The 23,310-nt window shown below is 38.8% G+C and overlaps 1 protein-coding gene across 1 annotated transcript in view; it reads left to right on the forward strand.

Moving 5' to 3' along the window:
• Positions 1–20,950, forward strand: part of NRG3 (neuregulin 3) — a 424,154-nt gene extending 403,204 nt beyond the window's left edge. The window contains exons 7-9 of the mRNA XM_042863123.1: positions 7,167–7,294; positions 15,053–15,223; positions 20,408–20,950. Coding sequence (XP_042719057.1) covers positions 7,167–7,294; positions 15,053–15,223; positions 20,408–20,915 — 807 coding nt within the window. The 3' untranslated portion in view covers positions 20,916–20,950. The remainder of the gene's footprint in view (positions 1–7,166; positions 7,295–15,052; positions 15,224–20,407) is intronic.
• The last annotated feature ends 2,360 nt before the right edge of the window (positions 20,951–23,310 follow it).

The following is a 23,310-nucleotide window of genomic DNA, read 5'->3' on the forward strand; positions in this document are numbered from 1 at the left end:
TCACTTCTGTAGAGGTGCTGCAGTCACTCTGGAGGTGATTTCTGTGAGGTTCCCATCTGCAGCACCCCATGGATTTGGGGAGAAACCTTGGTTCTACATATTTCCAGGGATGAATACAGAAACTTAAGAAAATGAAGGATGTTATTTCAGGGGTTTTGCTTTATGAAATCCTATCAACCTCATTTTTCCTAATCCATGTCCTCCTCTTATATGGGAAATCTGTCTTGCTTATGTTCTGTCCTCCTTGCTTTCCCTGAAAGGTTCTCCCTTATTTTTCTACTTCCTATTCATAATAGACCTAGTGATGCTTTCACTTTTTTTTTTTTTTTAGCCTGCTTTTATTCTCTGTATTAGTTCAAACCTGAAAACAGCTGCATAGCGTTCCTGATCCTTTCTTTATTCCTTTTCCTTTCTTCCTATGAAGAAAGGTTGAGAAAACTGGGCTTGTTTAGCATGGAGAAGAGAAGGCTCTGGGGAGACCTCATTGTGGCCTTTCAGTACTTGAAGGGAACATATAAAGAGGAGGGGGAACAGCTATTTATGAAGGTGGATTGTGATACAACAAGGGGGAATGGTTTTAAACTGAGACGGGAGGTTTAGGTTAGATATTAGGAGGAAGTTTTTCACCCAGAGGGTGGTGAGGCACTGGAACAGGTTGCCCAAGGAGGTTGTGGATGCCCCATCCATGGAGGCATTCAAGGCCAGGCTGGATGTGGCTCTGGGCAGCCTGGTCTGCTCGTTGGTGACCCTGCACATAGCAGGGCTTTGAAACTAGCTTGTCATTCTATGAATCTACAATTATTCTTGATGACAATTCTAATGCCTATTCGAAAAGAGCCCTTGCATTTGAACGCAGAGGTTACTGCATTTACTAATGGATGCACAGATCTTTCCAAACGTTGCACTTCTCTAGGAGGAAGCTTTATGTGTAGCAGGTAGTGTTTCAAGTGCTTTGGGGCATTAAAGAACTCGACCAAACTCCGTGAAGTGCTATCATTTCATTATTTCTTTTTCCCTTTTTACCTTTCACTGGACTTCAGCAAAAGACTTAATTGTTGTTAATTAGTTTGAAAGTCAGTTTTGAATCTCTTTAAATGAGAGAATCTATGTAAATGCATCAGGATTGCTGTTAAAAGCAGGGAGAAAAAAAAAAAAAAAAAAAAAAACAACCAGATTTCATTTTTTGAACAAATTATTAAAATTATAAATTTACATTTTATTCTGGTTTTACTCTTTATTTTTGTAGCTGTTTGGATTGCTGCAAAAGGGAATGCAAAAAAAACTTTTGTCCCTGTGATACCTCACCTCTATGCTAATTTAAGCTTCTTTACTATAAAAACTATGCACAATGCTAAAAGCTCCGAATGTTTGATCTTAAAACGTTTCTCCTGTTCTGTCCTAAGATATGGGCTGCCTTGTTTGGCAATCCTTATTTCAAAAGCCAGTATTTGAAAAATGAATTGGAAGTGGACCTTCCCCCAGGTTCATTAAACATCCATATGGTGGAAAGGTTGCTCTTGCTCTTTTTAAGGAAATTGGATCAGCTATTCAAGTCAAACAACAGAGTAGTCAGGAAAAAAAAAAAAATGGAGGTGGGTGGCTATAAAAAGGAGTTTTTTTGGAATTGGCTTACTTTAAGAAGTTGCAGTCTTTTGTTTCATTTTGCCCATTCTCTGAGCAGTACAATAAAAACAGGTGAGGAAGAGTGGCGGCCATATCTTGACATAGTATAGGTCAAGCAGCGTGAGTAGTGTTAAAGCCTTTGTGACAGCTGCTAGGTGGTCTCTGCTACAGTGAGGTGTAGATGTGGCTTTATGCTCCTTCTCATTAACTGTTTATTGAAAGCATTCCCAGAAAGTCTTTGAGGAACAGAAAGTATATGAACTGGTAAAAGTCTGCAGCAACTGTACTTCAAGAGCTCTGGTAAACACTAGGAGCATACTATTCAGATTTTTGGACCCACTAACAAGTATCCTGAATGAATGATGCCGGAATACAGTGCTACAAAAATGTTGGGAAAGAATAGGCCCATCTGGTGAAGACCACAAGCTTGCAGTCAGGTTCCAGGTTGAGTGCTGTTCCTCAGCCAAGCATGAACCGTTTACAGGTCGTTCCATCTTCTAGCAGCACAGTTAGTCCTTTTTAGTGAGGAGAGCTACTGCAACCACATTCATATCCAACAGCTGGCATTGGGACTGCCCAAATACTGCCCAAATAATTCATTGTAAGCATAAACAAAGTAGAAAGCATCTGAGGAGTTTGGGTTTGCTATTCTATCAATTCTAACCAGCTTGAACTACTCATGAAACGATTTAGCTCTTTGTAAAGCCAACCAATGGCTCTTTAACGTGAACATGTACAAACTCACCCTCCTTGGCTGGCACCAGGGTTGAGGAAGAATGCAAGGAGTTTTAGAGGTTTAAGCCAAAATGTAGATGTCTCCCTGCCACTGGATTACAGTGTTACAGGGAATAAAGCTTTCTGTTTGTATTGACATCTGAAATATTTTGAAGCATCATATGCTTTCCTTCCTGCATTTGAATCTATTACATTTCTTCCACTTCCTTTCTCAGTTCAGTTGTGATTCTGTGAATTCCTACTGTTCAGAGCTGGTAATTGTGTTCACCTGGGCTCTCAGTATTGATTCCATCATGCAATAAAGGACACCAATTAGATAAATAATACAGTATTCTGTAAGCAGGATTCATAAACAACAGTTTGAACAGAGCTATTAGCCTATTAGTATTTCTCTGCAATTTCCTTCAAGGATACTCCTTTTCCCAAATAATTTTACAGCAATGTGCAATTTCTTTCTAGGTTGTCAGAGAGCTTGAATTTGGATAACTGTTTTCACATTTTGCTTGACAAAAGTTCAGGCTCCTGTCTCCTATATTCTTTTTGTAGTTACTCCATTTTCTGTACACCATTTTTCTTCTTTATGAATGCAAATGTACTGATAATCTTGCAATAAGTCTTCAGACAGGAAGAGGGTTATGTGGGAGTTCGTAATGGAGGATCTTTGAGTTACACAGGAGATTAAGATATATTTTACCATGTGCATGAAGCTTGGGACTTCCTACTATTACCTATATCTTCCCAAAGAGATTATATAATCTTTGAGAGATATTTACTGAATGTGGTCCACAAGACTGCAGCAAATGGTTCCATGTCGTCATACACAAGCAAGTCAGGATGCTCAGCTGCACTTCTTAGGCAAACGCTCTCTGCACCCTATGCACCACCCACAGGCAGGAGGATGTGTCCCAGTTGCACTTATGTTACTCTGCAGATCACCAAGCTTGGTGTCTCCTGGTGTTTACTGCCTCCTTTCTACACCTTGATTACAGAATTTCTTTAAATTTTCTTAGCTTTAGAACACCAGCAACAAAAGCAGCAGCAGACTTGCCATTACTTTTGTGATTCTGACAGTTGGCATGGTTGTTTAAAATAGGTTTTTTCATCCTTATGGCATTTAATACCTTCTCCTGTGATACTAAGTGGATCTATTAATTCCCCATCACATCCCCTCTGAGGTGCCTAATATGCTTTTCATGCTGTAGCATGTGCTTTCACTTCTCGCTACACTTGTTCCTAGCAGCTTGCAATCACAAGCTTCTGATACTATAACAAGAGGACAAAGTTTCTTTTTGTGACTTGTTGATGCTTGTTGATACCATATAGTAAATAAACCTAATCACTGTGATAGAAATGCAATCAATATATGTTGAATACTAGACAAAGGCATTTAGCTCTTTTCAAAGATGAGCATGTATTTTTATCTGAGTTGCGATGTGATTTATCAGCTAAGATCAGGACCAGATTTCCCAGTTCAGTAACTTTTCACAACTTCGGAAGAACTGCCATAATAGAGAAACTTGAGCTTGCTGGCCTCTGTCTAGAGTGCTGGTGGCAGAGCACAGGGAGTAGCTGTAAGGATGCTCAGTATTCCAGCAGATAGGCTGGTGGAGCAAGGCCAGCCCTTCCAAACGTGGCATTAGTTCTTCACTTCTCTGAATGTAATGCAAATCTGATACTCTCTGCCTTCCCAGTCCTTTTTGAAATGGCAACCCCACATCACCTCTCTTTCAATGCAGATGCAAATCTGAACTTTATTTTTTTCTTACTATTTGAGAGATATCCATCAAGGAGAAAGAGATGGAGGGGGTTGTTCTGTTTTGCTTAACCATAGGACAACAGTGTCTGGCTATTGTATAGCACTTATGAGGCATTTGTCACCTGTGGATCCTAAATTTAAGAAAGAATAATCGGAGGCATCAGGCAGGGAAATACTCGCAGTGATACAGCAGGTCAGTGGCAGAGGGTGACTTCTTGCAGACTCATTTAGCATTAGCTAGTAGTGGGTGAGATTTTACTGTCAAAGAGTTAGAGTAATTGCACATAACAGATGATTTTCTCTGTGAAACCATGAAGAAATTGAACTTTGCAAAACGTTTTATTTTTAAATGCTTTAATTATTCTTTATTTTATTTAGCCTTATACATGAACGTTTCTTTTATGTCAGCTCAAAGAAGCATGCATAATTAACCAAAAAGACAATAAAACCATTGAAAAACAAAACAGAACCACCAGAGACAGATGAGATTTCAGAGGATGCTTTCAACCTCCCAGTACAGTACTCTGACAGTGCTTCACAGCTTACCCCCTGCAGTGGCTAAGTGTTTAGCAGCTCACAGCGAGCAGAGGGCTCTGTAGTTTGCAGCTTGGCTGACAGCTGGGGGCAATGGGGCTGTTTCCACTGGGACACAGCGGGGTGGCAGGTCCCCCATCCCACTCTGGGAGCTCTGCTAGATGCTGCTGTAAACTTCTCCCAGGATTCTGATTTTTTCCTCCAAAGGCTGTCTCAGAGAAGGGATGTGGCATTTATGGTTAAGCTATAAAGGAGTAAACCCAACTGTGTTTAATTCTATGAATGTGCTACAACTAAATAAAATTGATTCTGTTGATCGTTCAAATTCTCTGTATATTTGCACCCTCAGTTGAAATTGTGATATCAGTGTAATTGACATTGTGGTTGTTGTGATAATTAGTGAGCGATGGATCTGGAAATGTCATGAAATAAATATTTGATTAAGAAGGAAGAGCCAAACTGAGCCTGGGCAGTAAATATTTGGGATTGCATTGGGCAGCTCATGGGGGGACCCTGTTCTTCCTCAACTGTGATGAGCAAAGATGCTCTTGTGTGTGTGATCCCCCCCAGCCCATGTTCACTTTAACCATAGATGTGGTGAGAGGCATAGCTCATCCCTGCTTAACCTCTGTGATTCACTTCATGCTCGTGATCCTTTAAAGCCATTTGGGTCTTCAATTTAATATCACAAACAAACATGAAAAAGGACAGAAATACCTTCCTAATGCGTACAACTCATTCTTCCCATGGCTCAAATTGATTTATTCAGGTCAGAAATCAGTGTCATTGCTGCAGCTGGCAGAAGAAACATTAAAGTTTAAAACTGTCACAAACATGAGCACCTTAAAAGACATGCTTCCATCTGAATGCTTCATCTACAGTAGTGACAAATGACAGTTAAGATCATTGTAACCGGAAGAAAAACAAGTGGAATATGTTTCTTCTTATTATTTCAGTTGTGTTTAGTTTGTGTGCAGTAGCATTTTACATATTGCCACTTTCTCAGCTTTGCCTTCCAACACCCTGAAGCAGTTATTTTGGCCCCTTTCCTGTGGGTATTTCGCACAACAGGAAGAGAGGGAAGAGATAACTTAAGAGAAAAATTGAAAGATTTGTTGTGGGTTTTTTTTCATCAACAGAAAATTGGTCACAAGCAGTTCAAGACGTTCTGTGAACGTGCTCTGAAACTGGTTAGAAGAGAGTAGTCTTGTGAGACTTTCCTTTTTAGTTTTGCTAAACTCTTGGGAAATGTAGATAATTATAATAAAGGGGAATCAGGAAATAACTCCTCCTTTTTAAGGAGTTCTCACCTGATCTTTTGTTAGACAACAAAATAATTATGGGGAAGAACTGTACCATGACAGAAATCTTACTGTCTCCTTCACAAATGATTATGCTGTTGTAAAATTGCAAGGCATTTATTTTACCACTGTATTTTATATAATATACATTATATTTTTACCTAAAATATTTAATCATGTAATAGATCCCACGGTACCAGCTTATTGTCAAGGTAACCTAGCTACCTAGTACTAAAAGTACAAATTCTATGCAGAGAGAAAAGGATTGAAGAAGAATAGACCAATTGGGTTTAGTGCAGTTTATCTCAGCACAACGTCAGAAATGTTATCTTTCTTTTCTGTTTCTTTTTCTGCTATTTTTCTTAACTATGTGTAAATGTGGGTTAAGTGCTTGTACCTCTGAGTTACTGTCCAGTAGCTGCTAACATTGATTCTTCTTTCAAACCAAAATGCACCCTTTTTATGCTTTGACTTCCAGGCTCTATTCAGAGTCAGAGTTGGTTTTTTTTTGTTTTTTTGTTGTTTTTTTTTTGCTGAATTTCCAGATGAATCACAAAGCAAAAAGAGGAAAATCCATTCCTGTTCACATCCGGTGTCTGCTTTACAGACCTTTGTGTCACGCTGTGTGCCCAGAGGTTGCCCTGCACACACAACTGTCCCAAGAAGAATTATGTTTACACTGATACTACTAGCACAGATACTCCCAGGTCAGAAGTTTCAGGTGCAGCAGGGTTGTCTGGCTCTACAGATAGGATTCAAGTGTTTTTCTTACTTATCTGATGATACAAAAGCTATTCAGTGTGGTGTTCCTAGTTATGCATATTGATGAGGGGAGTGTTTGACTGAAATCATCAAAGGACACAAAAAGGTGCTGAATGCCATCTGAGATGTGTTTTGTGATCTCAGGCACTGCATGGACAGTCACAAAAGCAAGTTTTTATTCAAAGGGGTCTGCATTCCCTTTTGTTTTGGGCAGATCAGTCAGTAATTTTGCTGCCAATGTGGACTTTGGGTTTTTGATGTGCAGAAGGTAATGGGGACAACAAACCTGGGTGCTCTTCACTTGTGTAAACAGCAGTGAATGGATGTATTACTTGCCCTTCCTGATTTTAATTTTTAAATTAAAGTACTTCTTATTAATTTCAGTTCTCACTGAATAACATCAGCAATGTATTTTGCATTTTATGTATTAATTCATTTTATTCTCTGTGCCACAGTACTCCAAAACAGATAGGCATCCTGGGCCTGCTCTGGACAAAGTCATGGAGTCCAGCTTTTCAGGTCCTCAGTCTTTCCCAGAGGCTTTGTCTCCTGACAGAGGAACTCAGCCCATCAAGCAGCACAGGTGAGCAAACAGCTATCAGGGGGACAGGGTGGTGGAAGCTGAGGGATGCTGCTAGGGGGGTGACAGATGGGTAGGAGGACTGGGCAAGAATGCTGAGAGATATGGAGGACCATAGTGTGCTAGCAGAGGATTGCATGAGGTGATAACTTAACTTCTGTGGTGTTTTGTGTAAAGCCAAGAGGACATTTGTTGCAGTCCCCCAGTCATGTTCCTTCTCTTTCGTTTGGAAGATTGGCTAAACCAACAACAGTGTTCCATATAAACCAGGAAGGGATATTTGAATCCTACTTACATTATCTTACTTAAACCTTTAATTTGGAATGAAAAAGTAATGCCAACTGTTACATCAGATGCTTTTCTTTGGGTTTATTCCTTATTCTCTGCAGATTTTCAATACATGCATAATAATTTTACTAAGTGTGGATGCACTATGTTGCCCAGAATCATTCCCACTTCAAGTTCTGTGGATATTTTAATCCCAATTTAATCAAAAGGTGAAGCTTAGAAAAAATACGGTGACATTCACTTGCTCTTGATAACAGGGTTGCAACAGCCCGATTTGAAATTGTTTAGGTGCTGAATTACTACGTTATTAAGCTTTAAAATGTGGAAATAAGAACTGAATATTTCTTGTATACAAGGTTCTTAAAACAAGAACTGAATGATGCTAAACTCGCTGTCTTCCATATGGAAATTACAGACTAAGCCACACTGAACTTTTAGTAAATTAATGCAGAATTCCAAAGCACTCACTTGAACACATTCATGCACCAAAACCTCTCTTTATAAAGGGGAAAAAACCCTACATTATTTCAGGTGTCAAGCATTGGGCTCCATTAAGAGTCTTTGCCTCAGAACTGTTTTAAGACAGCTTGATTTATAACAAATTCTTTTTCATAATTTTATAACTTAAGATTCATTATACAAGGGCCTTGCTTTATAAAAAATGCAACAGACTTTAACATGCCAATGACTTACAAGACTGTCTTTGATTTATACATCGTGTGGCAGCTTCCTAAGTCACTCAGTTTCTGTAGTTTCTAAATATTGTGCAGTATGAAGTTTTTTTTCTCCATTTCATTTGGTGTCTTTTTGTAATGTCTGTCTAATTAATGACAGTCTAGGTACAATTAGCCCTTGTTTCTGTATATAAAATATAGATGAGAAAAATGAAGCTTATTTTTTCTTTTTTTTAAACAAGGATGCATTTTGCTCTAAGCATCCCCTCATTCCATTACATTGAGTTGCAGTGACGCAGATCTAAAGTGGTTCTAGCTGAAGTTCTTGGTCTCCCTAAAATGAACAGTTAGACAAAAATAGAGTGGTGTCTTGTCTTCAAAACTTGACATGGACCTGGAAATATTAGAGCAGCTCTGTTGGGTCTCATTTTATGCAATTGTTAAACTGTCTATTCTTTTTCTGTTCACCATGGAAATATTTTGTTCCACAACTATACCCGCTTTCTCTATTTGCGTTTTCAAGGGCATTAATGGCTGGCAATTATTTCGTAAAATCAGTAGCTGTCTGCTCAACAGTTTCTAAGAACAAAAGAAATTTTTCCTGGCTTTAGGACTATCAGAGCAGGAAATCATTCTGGCTTGCTGAAATTTGGCTTACAGAGAAGAGATCGCCTAGTTATTTCACTAAGATTACTGGATAATAAGTTTTCTCACTCTGCCAACCTCAGCTGAATACAAAGAATTGATATAAAGATGAAAGATTTGAATCACCACTGAGTCTTACTCCTGAAATATTTCCTCTGTATTACTCACTGATATTATTGTAGAAGTATTTAATATCTTTTGTTCTCACATTTAAAATAATCCTTAGTTATAACTGGAAAGTAACAAACATGTTTAGTGAGTACACTTATTGTAAAATTTACAGTGTGCTCAAAAATTCATCTTGGATTATCTGTTGTTTAAGAAATAAAGCCCTTAGTGTCTATGTATACACAGTAACAGATTATGATTTTGTTAGCTATTGGACTGATGTGTGATCCTTTTGCATTGCGGTTTTCTTGGTAGCTAGACATGCTGACTTTCAGTCTTTGATTCATTCATCTTTGATTTCAGTGGGATTCATTTCAGAGAATGCTGTGATGAAAGCCAAATGCAGAGGCTGGAAGCACGAACCAATTGTATTGCCTTGTAAAAGTACCAAAATAGGATACAATTTTTTTTTTTTTTTTAATCTAAACTTTAAAATAATTTGCAGTTGCATTTTTAAACTCCATTAAAAAGAAATAGGTAAAAACATTTTTTTTGACTTAGCATTTTGATCTTTATGCTCTCGATATAACTGATTCAGTTTAAATTAAATGAAAGAGTAAATCTAAGTTGTTCTGCAAAGAAAATTAATTAATTTTAGAAATCAGATATTGATAAAGTAACACAACTAAGAGGAAGCCTTGGAAAAAGAAGAAAGTATAAAGAAGTGTCTGGTATTTTCCCAAGTAAAGAACATAGTCTTCTGGAAAAGTTTACTCAAAAGAAATGGCTTAGAGGAATGAAGAGGAACAAACTGAATCACAGCGAACAAGAGGTCATTCTTGAAGTGAACATTTTCAGAAAGCATTGAGAGTTAAGGATTACTGGTGATAGCAAAATCAAGTGTTCTGGCTGGGTAATAAGAGTACTCTACCTAAAGAAGCAAAGCTGATGGAGGAACAGAGAGAATATGTGAAGCAAGTAAGGAAATCCCGGATGAATGCATTTTATTTTTCATTAAGGATGATTGTTTGGGGATGAAGGCGGAACAGGAATGGAACAAAATGTATGAAAATAGATGTTACAGCAGTCAAAGTAGAAGTAAAATGCAGAAATAAATGTCCTTGAGTGGGAACATACTAAAGAAATTACTTCAAAGATAGGGTTAGCATAGAGACTGCTCTAGATCTGAGGTAAAGAATGAATCAGATAACTTTGAGGAGTGGATAACGTGGTTCAGAATTCAGCAGTACTAAACACAAGCCCAGTCATTTGAGAACTAATAACAAAAACTTCTCCCACAAGCTGAAAAACAAATGAGGAACAAAACATTCAGCACACACCACTTGGTGAAAGAGTAGCCAAGTTGCAAAGTGAGGCAAACATGCAAAAGAAAAGTACAGTACAGGAAGCATTAGTGAAGACATTGCCATCAGAAAGTCAGGAATTTTAAAATGATTTCATGAGATAATGTTTCATTGCATGTGAATGTAGCATGAGAAATCACCAGTATTTTCTTGTGTGGATAAAATGGCTTCCTGCTTAATATGGGCTCAAATTGCATTGATGCGCTAATAAAATAAGGGTTGAATCATCTGTGTTCCATGGAAAGGATTAGTTTGTCTCATTCATTGTAGTAAATGAAGACTGACAGCTGCTTATAAACATCAGAGAAAAGATAAGGAGAATGAAAAGACCTGCTTAAAATGAACAAATACGGTGGTACAGTGGTGATACAAATAGATATCTACTCATCATAACAAATTTAAACTCTGAGTTATCAATGTAGAACAACTTTCTGGAGTAGTCATTTTAGGACAGAGGCTGATCCATGCTGTATAGGAAGCACAGAATGAGGCCATGGTGGCTGGCTGAACTCTGTGCCACCTATCCGCACCTTTGACATCTTGGTTCCTTTTTCCTGTTGCATGGATCTAACTGGTGGACCAGGGATAGTGACCCCAGGCTACACATAGTCATTGTGCAGAATTACAAAGCTCCAGCAAGTGCTATTCCTGAGTACGCAAATAACAACATTTCTACTAAAGAACACAAGAATAGTTATGCTTGCACATGGGGACTAGCAGCTGGAGAGCTGCTCCTTCATATGAAAAGGAAAAAATAGGCCTGCAAGGAGGTCTTACTCCATCACCTGAACTGAGGATCTGACCAGCTCCAACCGTTTATAAACACAAGCTGGAAAACATAGGTCGTTGTGCCCTTGTGGGTTGTTCTCCTGCATAATCTTTGGTGTTTTGTTATACTGTTGGTTTTTGCAAAGGCAGGAGAAAAAAAGCGATGCTTAAATGCCTGGAATGTAGGATGCTACGGGGATTTAAACAAATCAAATAAATAAAACACTATTAAAATTCTCAGCTTATGCCACCATTTTTTAGCATAATACACTCATAATACCTTACAGTCTTAGTATGACTTTAATCACATGCAGCTTTGCTGAAGTCCCAAAGATGACGTTAGCTCTCTCCTTTGAGGGACCCTCTATACCAGGGATGCCAATAGAGGCTTGTGCTTTTTTGTGTAATCTCGTTCTTATTAACAGCCTGACAAAAGGACTTTGTGACACAGTACTATGCCTTCCTATGGCATTTACTGAGAGACACTTACGTTCTCAAGTTTAACAGATCCTTTTTATTACAACTGAAAATTGGTTGAAAGTCTGAATAGTTCATCTGAACACATGTTAGCAGAAGATTGTGTACCATTGCCTAAAAATGTGGCTCCCAGGAAGCTTCAGAAGACACTGTTTATCTGGCAGCTATCTCTATCATTGGGGTATATATTCATTATTCCTGTCTAGCAAGGGCAAGCAGTATGACTTTCAGCTTTCGCCAACACAGTTTGCATCTTGTTATCCGTAGATAAAATTAAAGGTATTGTAATATGCCACTCTGTATAGATTTTGTAAGTACAGAGCCAGAGTAATTAAAACAATTTTTAGAATTTCCTTTTCTTCCTCCGTATATTTTGCTCTTCATGAATTACAGTTATGTATCCCAGTTCAAGATCTTTTTTTTTTTTTTAAACAAAACTATTGGAACAGCAAGTGTGTGGATGAAGGCAGCTTAATAATATTGGAGATGAGCTTGCATTTAGTACAAGATGTACAAAACTGAAGCTGGTGTAAAAAAAAAAAAAAAAAAAAGAAAAAACATTTGATGTTTTATCTTTCTCTTGAATATCTAATTTAGAGCATGACAGCAGGGGGCATCTTAAGAACACAGGGAAAATGTGAAGGCACAGATGGAAGGAATGCAAGAGATACCAAGGAAGAGGATGATGGAAATGGAAGTGATGTGATAGTACTATCACCAGAAGGGAAAGTGAGATTGAAGAGGCAAGAAAAAAAAGGGAAAGAGTAAATAAAGTGATAATGCACACAACTGTGCTTATAGTTCCATTGTGCTCATTAAACAAGAAGGAATTCACATCTGAAGTTTTAACATTTTAATCATATTTCTCTTGTTAGTCCTTTTCATGTTTCCATTAACAAAGGTACATTAGAATGTGTTCATAATGAGATGTACAATCAATTTTGTTTAGTAATTAACTGAAAAAATAGTTCAGGATGATTTCCAGAGTTACTGTAAATTCACTGCAAGTCATCTCCTCTCCAGGAACAGTTAACCTCACTGGAGAGCTGGATACGTGCCTTGAGAATGGAATACTCCTCCTCCTGAGACAGTGTTTGTTTTTACTCAGTTACTCAACCCAAAGAGAATTTTCACACAAAGCAGTTTACAAGGATGAATCCCAAGTTCTTCATTAACCTTAGAGATTCTTGAGCTATTTATTTCAAACCATTAATTCATCAGAACTACACTTTTCCCTAGTTTATGAATTACTTGTGAGACACTTCAGACCTGTTCTGGTTTTTGTTATTCTCCAGTAATCAATTGATAGATTTTGGAGACATCGTTTGCTACGGCTTTCCTTATTGTTTTGCTTTATTGAACAGCTTAGTTACATGGATTATCTCTTTTACCCACTTAGACTGGAGAACAGAGCAAAGAAGAAACTATAACGGTGGCTAAAGAAGGGTAAATTACCTGGAGAAATTGGAAAGGCACTGTTGTCTGCAGGGGGGGAAGCACATCATGCAAGCAATGGAGCAGAGGCCTGTGAGGGACGCTGCTGCAAGCTAACAGAGCCCAGCTCCCTCAGACTTTCTTCGTAGGAGAGGTGCTCCAGCCCTCTGAGCATCCTTGTTGCCCTCCTCTGTACCTGTTCCAACAGCTCTGCATCTTTCCTGTGCTGGGGACCCCTGACATGGACGCAGTTCTCCAGATGGGGCCTCACAAGGGTCGAGAAGAGGGGAACAGTCACCTCCATCTCCCTGCTGGCCACATCTCTGTTGATACAACCCAGAATACTATTGGCCTTCTGGGCTACAAGCAAAGCAAGTGCTATTAAACATTGCCTTTCTACTTTCAAATATCTGCAATAAATGCAAAGTTTGTTAAGTTAATCAGTTTGTTGACTTCCTTAGTACATTGATGAACGTACTGCAATCAGTAATAACAAAAAGCCAAAAATTTCATTATCCTTTGTGAATTATTCATTCAACTGCACCTCTTAAGATTCCGTGATTTAATAATTCAAGTTTCCTGAGCAGAAATTACCAATTGCTTTGTGATATGGTAACACTATTGTAAAGAACACAAGCTGTATCTCGCAATTTGAATTTGGCCCTCAAGAATGAAAGGCCAGAACATCAGTCTAACTTGTTTTTGTTCCCAGAGTTTTTTGGTTGGTTTTGTGTTTTTTTTTTTTTTTTTTTTTTTGGTAGTCTTCTTAATAGCTGAGAAAAATCTATTTAAGGGAGCATCAAAAATCTTTATGGGAATGCTATTGCTATGAGTTATCTGTCTTTTCAATTAAAAAGCACCAGGCATGCACAAGTGTGGAAGAGAACAGTGCAGATACCAAAAAGGAACGTGAGCAGTAGAGTAGAGATTGAGAGAGAGTTGAATTTCTTTCTACTATTTTGAGTTTGGAGAGAAAGGGTAGGTTTTAAAATGTGTTCTTCAAGAGGACTTGCCTAAGATATTTGATCCAAGCAAGAATTTCTTTGGGAGTAGGTGTGGCCCCAATGTAAGTAAAGTTTCCATTAGGTATAAAATGGGGATTGTTGTTAAATCATGTTATGAAAAATGAAGTGAATTTAGGTTAAATCATTTGCATAGCTGAATTTTATCAGAAGTTCTAATTATTCACCTAACCAACAATAATAATTCTTACAATGCATTCACAAAACCTATACTAAAACTTCTTTAAGGAGGTGACATAATATTAAATAATACATATGCATTTCTGAGCCCCAGGAGATATTAAGAGAAGTAAGGAGTAGCTGAAAAATGAATCGCCAGTCATGCCATGCAGTATAAATGGGTTATATTTCGACATAATTTTGTGTTCCCTTATTTTTGTGTTAGCAAAACCTGGTTTTATGGTTTGTAGAAGAAATACTGTGTGAATTCTAGATACCTTTCAATTCCTGCATTAAATAAAAAGAAAGCTGTTTTTACAAAACACTACAAAAATGTTGTTTACAAGAGCATTTTTCTATCATACCATGAAAAGAAAGAATTCTATTTATCACATAAGTAAAATAAGAAAACAATCAATGTATATAAAAAAAAGAATAAAAGCAATATAAAAGGCTCCATCTGATGGACTTTTGCTGTTTATTTCCACTATTGGAGGGTCCATCTCCTTATAGCACGATTATGGTACGCAGCAAGGAATAAAAGAAGCATCCTTCATCAAGGATAAGAAAACATTTAAGATGCCAGTCAATTATTTTCTTTCTTAGAAGGGATGTGATCTATTAGATACGGCCTAAACAGCAGCTAGCTGTGGATTATAGCAATATGTATCCTTAGAGAGTTTCTGCTGACATGGTAGACTGCCAGAGCAAAGTTTATAGAAACAGTAATCCATGCATTATTAATTTTGAATCTTCACTTTGCAGAAGTTTACCCTTTTTGCAATGATAATTGTCACTGTATCTTTGGTGTGTTGTTTCTAGAAGTCTCTCTTCATGCTGCAGTCCAGGACAGAAAAGTGGGATGCTACATAGAAATGCCTTTCGGAGGACTCCTCCCTTACCTCGGGGTAGGTTCAATGGGATTACAGGACCAGCATATCAACAGCTAGAAGAGTCCAGGATCACAGAGCAGGACACAATACCTTGTCATGGGTAAGTAATGAAATATCCACAGCAGGCCAGCACTGCTTGGAGAAGTAGTTCTACGTAATGTTTGCACAGCACTTCTTTCTTCTGTCAGCACTGGACAAATAAGAGGAAATAATTCAGAAGTCCAGCTTTCATATTTTTTAATGCAGTCTTTGTAGATTGCATGTTTGCTGTAGATTGAAAACTGTAACCCGGTTCATGTGAGTTTGTCTTTGAACACATACAAAGAACCTGATATTTTTCATCTTCTAATTCACTTCCAGCTGTACATAAGGTCTGAATTTCAGAAGAGCTCCCAAGCACCTAGAGCAGCCTTTGAAGTCTTTTGCAATTGCCGAGTTTTTTTGCATAATATTTACATATCCCTATAGATTTCCAGAGGCTTCCCAGAATCGCTGCAAACACACTACATGTAACACCGGGAGGAATACCTGTAGGGTTGCTCTGGTCTCATTTAAAGATGCCTGAGTCCCAGCTTAGCAGAGACTGAAGCAGGCATGCATCAGTCCACAGCCAGGCATCCCAGGAGGGAATGTGACTTTGCTCTCTAGGTCTCTTGTAGCTGAATCTGCCTAATGAAGCTGACTAGAGTAGTTAGGGAGGCAGACTGCGAGTGGGGTTTGCCTGGGACAGGAGAGAACAAAGCATAAAGAAAGTCAACTTTCTGTAGGCCTCTGTTCAAAGGTTCAGGTTTGTCTCATGCTTCTTTTGTTGATGCAGTTTGCTTCTTCTGGGGAGGAACCTGTTTGTTATTTCTTACAGTCAGGATACTGTTGTTCATTCCTATGATAATGTAGACCTTAAGAAAGTTGTGACAAAATGGTAGTTTTGTATCGGGGAGAATGCTGCTTCCCTGCCACGTGGCAGTGCTTAGAAACACAGGCGTGGAAGAAAGCTGCAGCCTCTTTATCTTGAGAAGCGAGGTAGAAAACACAGCAAGGCTGTGTGGCTAGCTGTATTTGCTCTCCTCTAGGAAATCAGTATGTGATATTACAATTATCATCTTGTATTGGTCTGTATCTGGCCTGTTGACATTCTTCAAAAGGTTGATTTTTTTTCACCGTGCTGCAACCCCTCTGGCCTCAGTCCCTAAAGCACTTCATCCTTATTTTCTGTACTATCCATGTCTGTACCACTCGACTTGCTTCATTCTGCCTCTGTCAGTGGTACATCCTCAGAAAGAGGCCTGCAAACACACTGGCAAGTGCTGTTATGTTGAAGTACCAGCAGCAGTGTCACACATGTGATATCAGCATCCTTAAGCCAGTCCCCATGAGAAGGAATTACAACCATGTGAACACGAGGCATGAAAATTATAGCAACTCTTTGATCATATACATAGTATATATATATAAGGTAGTATATTTTTATGAAAACGTAGTCTTTACAGAATGTAACAAAGCTTTTTACAAGGAATGCAGTAATGAAGTACTGTAACTAAACTAAAATATAACTATAGCAACTAAAATTCAAGTGCACATCTGATCTCCAAACCGAAGTACAGAGAAAATGTTCTAATTCTACTGCAAGTGGAAGTCTTCTAACCAGGAACCCCTTTTCCCCAAATCTTTCTCTTACCATCTGTTTGAGATTTTTGGCGCTCTCAGTGGATATCAGCCTAACTGGAAGGTCCTTAGAGAAGTTGGGGTTCTTTTGCTGCTGCAGGAAAACACCAGCTCTCAATATTTGCAATTCAGGCCTTTGTAGACTTCAAGTCAAGTACGACTGGTTCATCAGTCTGCTACTCAGAGTAGCAGAAAGACCTTCCTGAAATGAAGGGCATGAAGTAAACAAATACCTCCATGGCAGTCACATCTCAGAGTCCAATGAGCATTTTGGGGTGTCATGGGCATGCATGCAAAGAGAAGAACGGTACTTTGGTCCCACAGTGACAGCTGTTTGCATTGCTTGGTATTAGCTGCTAGAGGCAGTACCTTATATCTGCAAATGCATATTTATACAGATACAGATGTGTTTGCAGACCCCCAGCATGTCATATATTTAGGTAGACACATAGGTAAGTATGCATGCTTCCAAGGCTGAGCTGAAGCCTGCTGATGTCATTGTAGAGACTCTCATTCATCTTAATGGACTTGGCCATCAAGTTCCTACAGTGAACATCTACAGCAATTGGGCTTATAGCAAAGCTCTTTGTGCTACGCTGAATGAAGCTCATTTTGTATTTTAAGTCATAAGTCCTGCCTGTCTTGCTTTAATATCTGTTTTAAGGGACAGCGTAATTATGCTTCATTCAGTTTCATTCACTGACACAGACTCTTGAAAACTGTGTAACAGGTGGTTGCTGTTGCAGATTTATGAATGTTTGTGGGCTTTTATACTTGATTTCAGTAGAAGATTGGGCAGAGCTGCACTTTGAAGTACATGCACAATTTAATTTATTCAGACAAAATTATTTTTTCAGATGAAAATAATACAAATACCTTTCTTAAGGGACATTCTAGTTCTGGGAAACAATTACAGGAAACAATTATTATTATTCTGCACTTAGAGGTGCTTATTGACTGAAATCTCATTCTGTTGTAACCAGCAACAGTTTGGCATCAGAAGTAGAAGCAGGGATTTGTTTGTAGTGAACTAAAAGCCAGCTCTCACATGGCTCTGAAGTCGTATCCCTGCTAGTTCAGTACATTGCCTGTTACACACAGTACATGTGCTTTAATTCAACTTAGTCTTTCTTTGAAAGCTGTGTAAACACAGGGCAGAAACATGTACTTCTGGCATAAAATGGTTGTGTTCAACTGCACTTCAAAAAAAGAAACAAAAAACAAACAGCTATGGAAATATGCCAGGCATTGAGTTACATGTTATTGTTACTGCCAATTAGTTTTCAAAATACCAATAATTGAATCCCTTTTATGGAATTGGCAAATGTTACTGTTATCTCACTAAACTCATTGGATAATTCCATCTTTTTTTTGTTTTGCTCATATATCATCCATATAATACAGCCATTGCATGTGAAATTCATTAAAAACATTCACTCCCTTTGTTTTCAGGGTGCAACCCAGAATATATGTAGGGCCTGAATTACCAAAAAGGGGAATAATGCAGCTGATGAGATCCCTCCAGCTATAGTCGTTTGAACAATTATATAATAAGCAAATGCAAAGGAAACAAGAATGGGCACAACAGGTCTGCACTCTTTTGTTTTCCTTTATTATTAATTTATTTTCAGTTGTCCTCCCTCTGGAATAATTTAGCTAATCAGTTTTGCATTATACTGATTCTCAAAAACTGCTCAAAAAAGGCCTTCAGTAGATGGCCAGTGTGTCTAAGCACAGAACAAAAGTAATTAACCAAAAGCCGACCCTTCCTGATTCAGAGTAAAGTGTAAAAGCAGCTGCATAGCTTGTGCAAGAAATGCTGTTTCATATTCCTAAAAGCCACTTGCTTTATTGTTCCCCTGGGTCCCACTTCCCAAAGCAGTATCTTATTCCATCAGATAGCAGCAAAGCTCACAGTGCCTCTTCCTTATTGCAGAGCTCCCAGCTGTGCTTTGTAGTCTTCTGGGAGTGCTGCTGCAGAGTTTCAGTGTAGCAACGCACAGTGCTGCATGTGTGCATGTGTCCAGGTTCACATCAAGCAGTTATGAAACACAGCCACCATAGATGAGATAGCTACAAGTCAGCAGCGCTCTCCTGGAAATGAGCCTAGAGATATTTTCTCCTCTTTTGTCTGTCTGACAGCTCACCAGGAAGCTGGGGCCAAACGAAATCTGTCCACTTAATTAGCTTTGTATGCTTTTATTAGGCTACGGCTGTTTTGAACACTTTAATTGCTGTTCCCAAGTTCTCTTTCTGTTAATGTCAGAAGAAGCAAGGCACATGTAGATAGAATACCCCGGGGCAAGTCCAGTAGGTTTAAGCAGCTTTCAGAAAATATCCTTCCTGTCTGAGCTCAGACATTTCCTCTGTACCAGATGTAGATATCACTTTTCATGATCAACAGTAAAACATGTTAGATTTCTCATTGGCTTGCCCCATCACATAGTGATAAGAACACAAAGCTGACGATGCATAAAATATTGATGAAGCATGGAGGTGATGCCTATGGTTCTTGGTAATCACAAGTAGTAGAAATACTGCATTTCTAATAATACTTCAGGAATGGGAAACATCTTCTTGAGCATTGTTTCCTTTATATTTAGTATATTTTCCATTTCTGGTTTTTAAATATATCAGTGCAAACATTTTCTGGTATGAGTAATGAATTTGGCTTTGAATCAAAATGGGAATGTTGATAAAAAATTCAGTGAAGTTGCCTCACAATAAAAGAAATCATGCTATAATATACGTAAGTGGAGGATAAAGGATTTTTCTTGTAGAATAGGTGAATAACATTTTCATGAGCACAAGACATTATTTCCAGATGAGGTCTTAAGAAACCAAATCATGTCAGCATTGGATGATTACAAAAAATGATATGTTTGTCAGAGTTACAGTGCACGTAGACACTGCATATTTGAAAGGGGGCACAGATGATTGTTTCCATGCAATTAAAGAATATAATTTTGTTTCAATTTCTCTTCTTCAGTGTTTTCCTGGAATAACGATTTGATATCGAGAGTTCTGATGTTCAAGAAAACATCAATCCATTTCTCCGGTTAGAAATGAAAGACTGAGATTTTGAATTTGACTTATAGGAAGGGAAAAAAAAAAAAAAAAAAAAAAAAGATTTGAAGAATCTTTTGATTTGGAAGGCTCTGAGCAGCCTTAAGGGCTGTGGAGTCCAACTCCCCCGCAGTGAGCAGGGACATCTACAAGCTCCATTTGCTTGCTGGGAGCCTGATCCAGCCTCATCTTGAATGTCTCCAGGGCTTCCACCACCTCTCTGGGCAACCCATGCTAGTGCTTCACCACCCATACTGTAAAAACCTTCCTTGTATGCAGTACATTGTAACTCCTGAAAGCGTATAAAAATTTATTGTTATTATTCTCATGTACTGGTGGGGAAAATGGGACAGAGGGAAAAGCAGTGGCAATAAAACCCAGATTTCCAGAGCCTGCTGTTTTCCCCTGGGCCACAATAGCTCTAAGTGCTCTGAGTGTGACTCGAAACAGCCATGTATCCTTTCAGCACAGCTCTCTGACTCTCATACAACATTCCTTCCACTGGTCACATCTGGCTGCTCAGTTTGCAACAAAAAATCTTTCTTATTCCTTTCAGGTATTCATCTAGTGGTTTAAAAACTTCTCAGAATACTTCAATAAATATGCAACTGCCTTCAAGAGAGACAACCCCTTATTTTAATAACGTGGATCAGAAGGACTTGGTCGGATACTCATCTTCAAGGGCCAACTCAGTTCCCATCATCCCATCTGTGGGCTTGGACGAAGCCTGCATGCAAATGCAAAATGTTTCTGAAGTAACAGGCATCAAATGGTGCAAAAACTCCTATTCAGCTGAACTTGTCAATGTGAGTTCCCCTGTCAGTAATTGTCTTATAGCAGAACAACATGAAGTGAAAATATTGCTAGAAACTGTGCAGGAGCAGATTCGGATTCTGACTGATGCGAGGAGGTCGGAGGACTTCGAACTGACGAGCGTAGACGCGGAGAGCAGCGCGAGCGAGAACACCGCGTTCCTGCCTATGAGCCCTGTGGCCAAGGCAGATCGAGAGGCACAATTTGTCTTAAAAGGTGAAACACAAAGAGACTCAGTGTTGACCAAGTGACTTTGTGTGGGGGTCGCAGGAGGGGGAATAACAGATCTGTGCATTCGATGCTTTGCTAAACAGGAAAGGAGGAAATTAAATACAAATTATTTATATGCATTAATTTAAGAGCATCTACTTAGAAGAAACCAAATAGTCAATCGCCCTCATATCATAGTGTTTTTTAACAAAATATTTTTTTAAAGGAAAGAAACGCTCCGGGAGGGATAAGGCGTACATCAGGTGCTTTCTAGGCAGGATTATACATACAGTTTCAGTTCTAGAGTATTTTAACACTGTCCTGTTTGGCTGTCAGGAGGCTTAGGCTATGCATCCTATTTTCAATAAAGGCCAAGACCGTTCTAAGAACCATTCTTGGTTTCAGGGCAGCGCTGCAGTGAATGCTGGCCAGGGGTGCAAGTTCCAAAACCCTAGCACAGACCCGGTCCCCCCTGCTCTCAGTTCTAGGTTCATACTGACGGAGGAGACACACAAACATCCAATTCTTGGCACTAACTGTGTAATGACCGTAAATCCTTAATTGAGCCAGATGCTTGACTCTCTACCTTACATGAGTGTGTCAGTCAGCGTGAGAAGTTCAGTGGAAACTTTTAGGAGCTTTGGGTCAGGCCAAGCCTGGAGAGGGGTTGGGGCCTGTGGAGGTGCAGTGGCCCTGTGGCTGCTCCATCTTCTGAGTTTTGTCTAAAAGAGCTTCTTGGTTGGAAGAAGAAAAAGAAGAACAGAAACTCAAAGTGCAGAAGCACGCACCATGGCAGGTTAGGGTTGGTTTAGTTTTTAAGAGTGGGAATGTAAACTCTGCTGTTCTTTACCGATCCATAAACATTTCTAAACTGTTAAACTTTGAAGGCATTTGTACGCTCTCAAGGAGCACTTCTGAGTGTATGTGTGTTTTTTTTAACTTATTTTTATTATGGGTTATTCAGAAATGAGTCTGGGAGATCCAACGCGATCTGAGGCCAGCCAATAGGTGTCCATACTGTCCTCATTTGATTCCGCTCTCAGTTCTCTGGTCACTTCAATGAATCATGGCTTTGGCTTGTGAACTACAAAGCTCCAACCCTGCAGATAGCTCAGGATGGGCATACCCAGGAGCATGCACGCAGCTGATTCTGCTGGGGCTGTACGTGAACAGGCGGTTCCAGCAAATCAATCCCTGCTGCCTTAGAGAAGGCCTTAGAGAAGAAATGTCAGTTCCTGATTACTGTATCCCAATCATATTATAGGCTTTTTTTTTTTTTTTCATTTGCTTTCTTTTGAGTCCCTCTTCCTCCCAATAAATTGTAACATAATATGCCAATAATGCAACGATTTGGGTTCAGTGGCTCACATGTTACTGTTTTCATTGTTATTAAAATATCTGCTTATTTGTGGGGAAAAAGAATATAAACTATGATAAATAATTACCAAATAGCCTTCCCTGATAATGTCAGAAGATTGATTTAAAAAATTACCATATATACAGAATGTATTAAAATATTATTTGCAGCAAACTAATTGTTCAACTTATTAGATGTGCCCCAGACTTTCCAGTTCACAAGTCTCAGGACTTCCCAAAATAGCACAGTCGGTCACACAGTGCTGTTGTATGTTTAGTCAGAATAAAGCAATATTTTAACCTCTGTCAAGTAAATTTGAAAAAGAAAATGCTGAAAATGTATGTCATTTATTTTGTGCCTAGCTGAGGCATTAAAAAAAATCCTCTTCACAAATCTTTATTCATCAAGTCTTACTTTGGTTTTCTTGTCTTTTTTCTTTTAATTTTTTGGGATTTTTGATTTTTACTTTTGTTTGTGTGTGTGTGTGTTGTTTTGGCTCTTTTTTTTTTTTTTTTTTTTTTTGTTTAAGATGATGAAATTGTCTTGTTTACAGAACTTTCTATGGCTGTAATCTTTGCTGTGTGTTTTCAATAAAAGTCTATTTGAGGGCAAATTATGCTTTATGCCCAGGATGGAGCATGCCTCATTCAGACTCCTTTCTAAAAAGCTGTAGAGCTCTTCTCATAACAGGAGGATTAAGCTGTAGGCTGGGATCCCCACAAGGAGTGGTCCTTCCATGTCTTGTTTCTGCACTACGCAGTGGCTGTGCACAGTCTCACTGGGCTGAGCTGCCTGTACTGGCATGGCACAAAACCCGCACCAGACAAACCTCTGGAAGATGAACCGTGTGCTAAGTGGGGCTCAGCTTCACCTCAGCTCAGTTGTGTGACTTTTCTGTTAATAGCATTTGTATCCTGCCAGCTCAGGACATAAGCCAAGTGAGCGTGCATCTACCCATAAGTGAACACACCTGTAATTTAAAAAATGGCTTCTACATAAAGCTCTGATTCAATAATTTGTGAAGCATGCTCACAACTGTTTGTTAATTAATTGTTAATTAATTTTGTTGAGAAATGGTA

The sequence above is a fragment of the Lagopus leucura genome, unplaced genomic scaffold, assembly GCF_019238085.1.
Source record: "Lagopus leucura isolate 7727_CA_CO unplaced genomic scaffold, USGS_WTPT01 Super-Scaffold_739, whole genome shotgun sequence".
Lineage (NCBI taxonomy): Eukaryota > Metazoa > Chordata > Aves > Galliformes > Phasianidae > Lagopus > Lagopus leucura.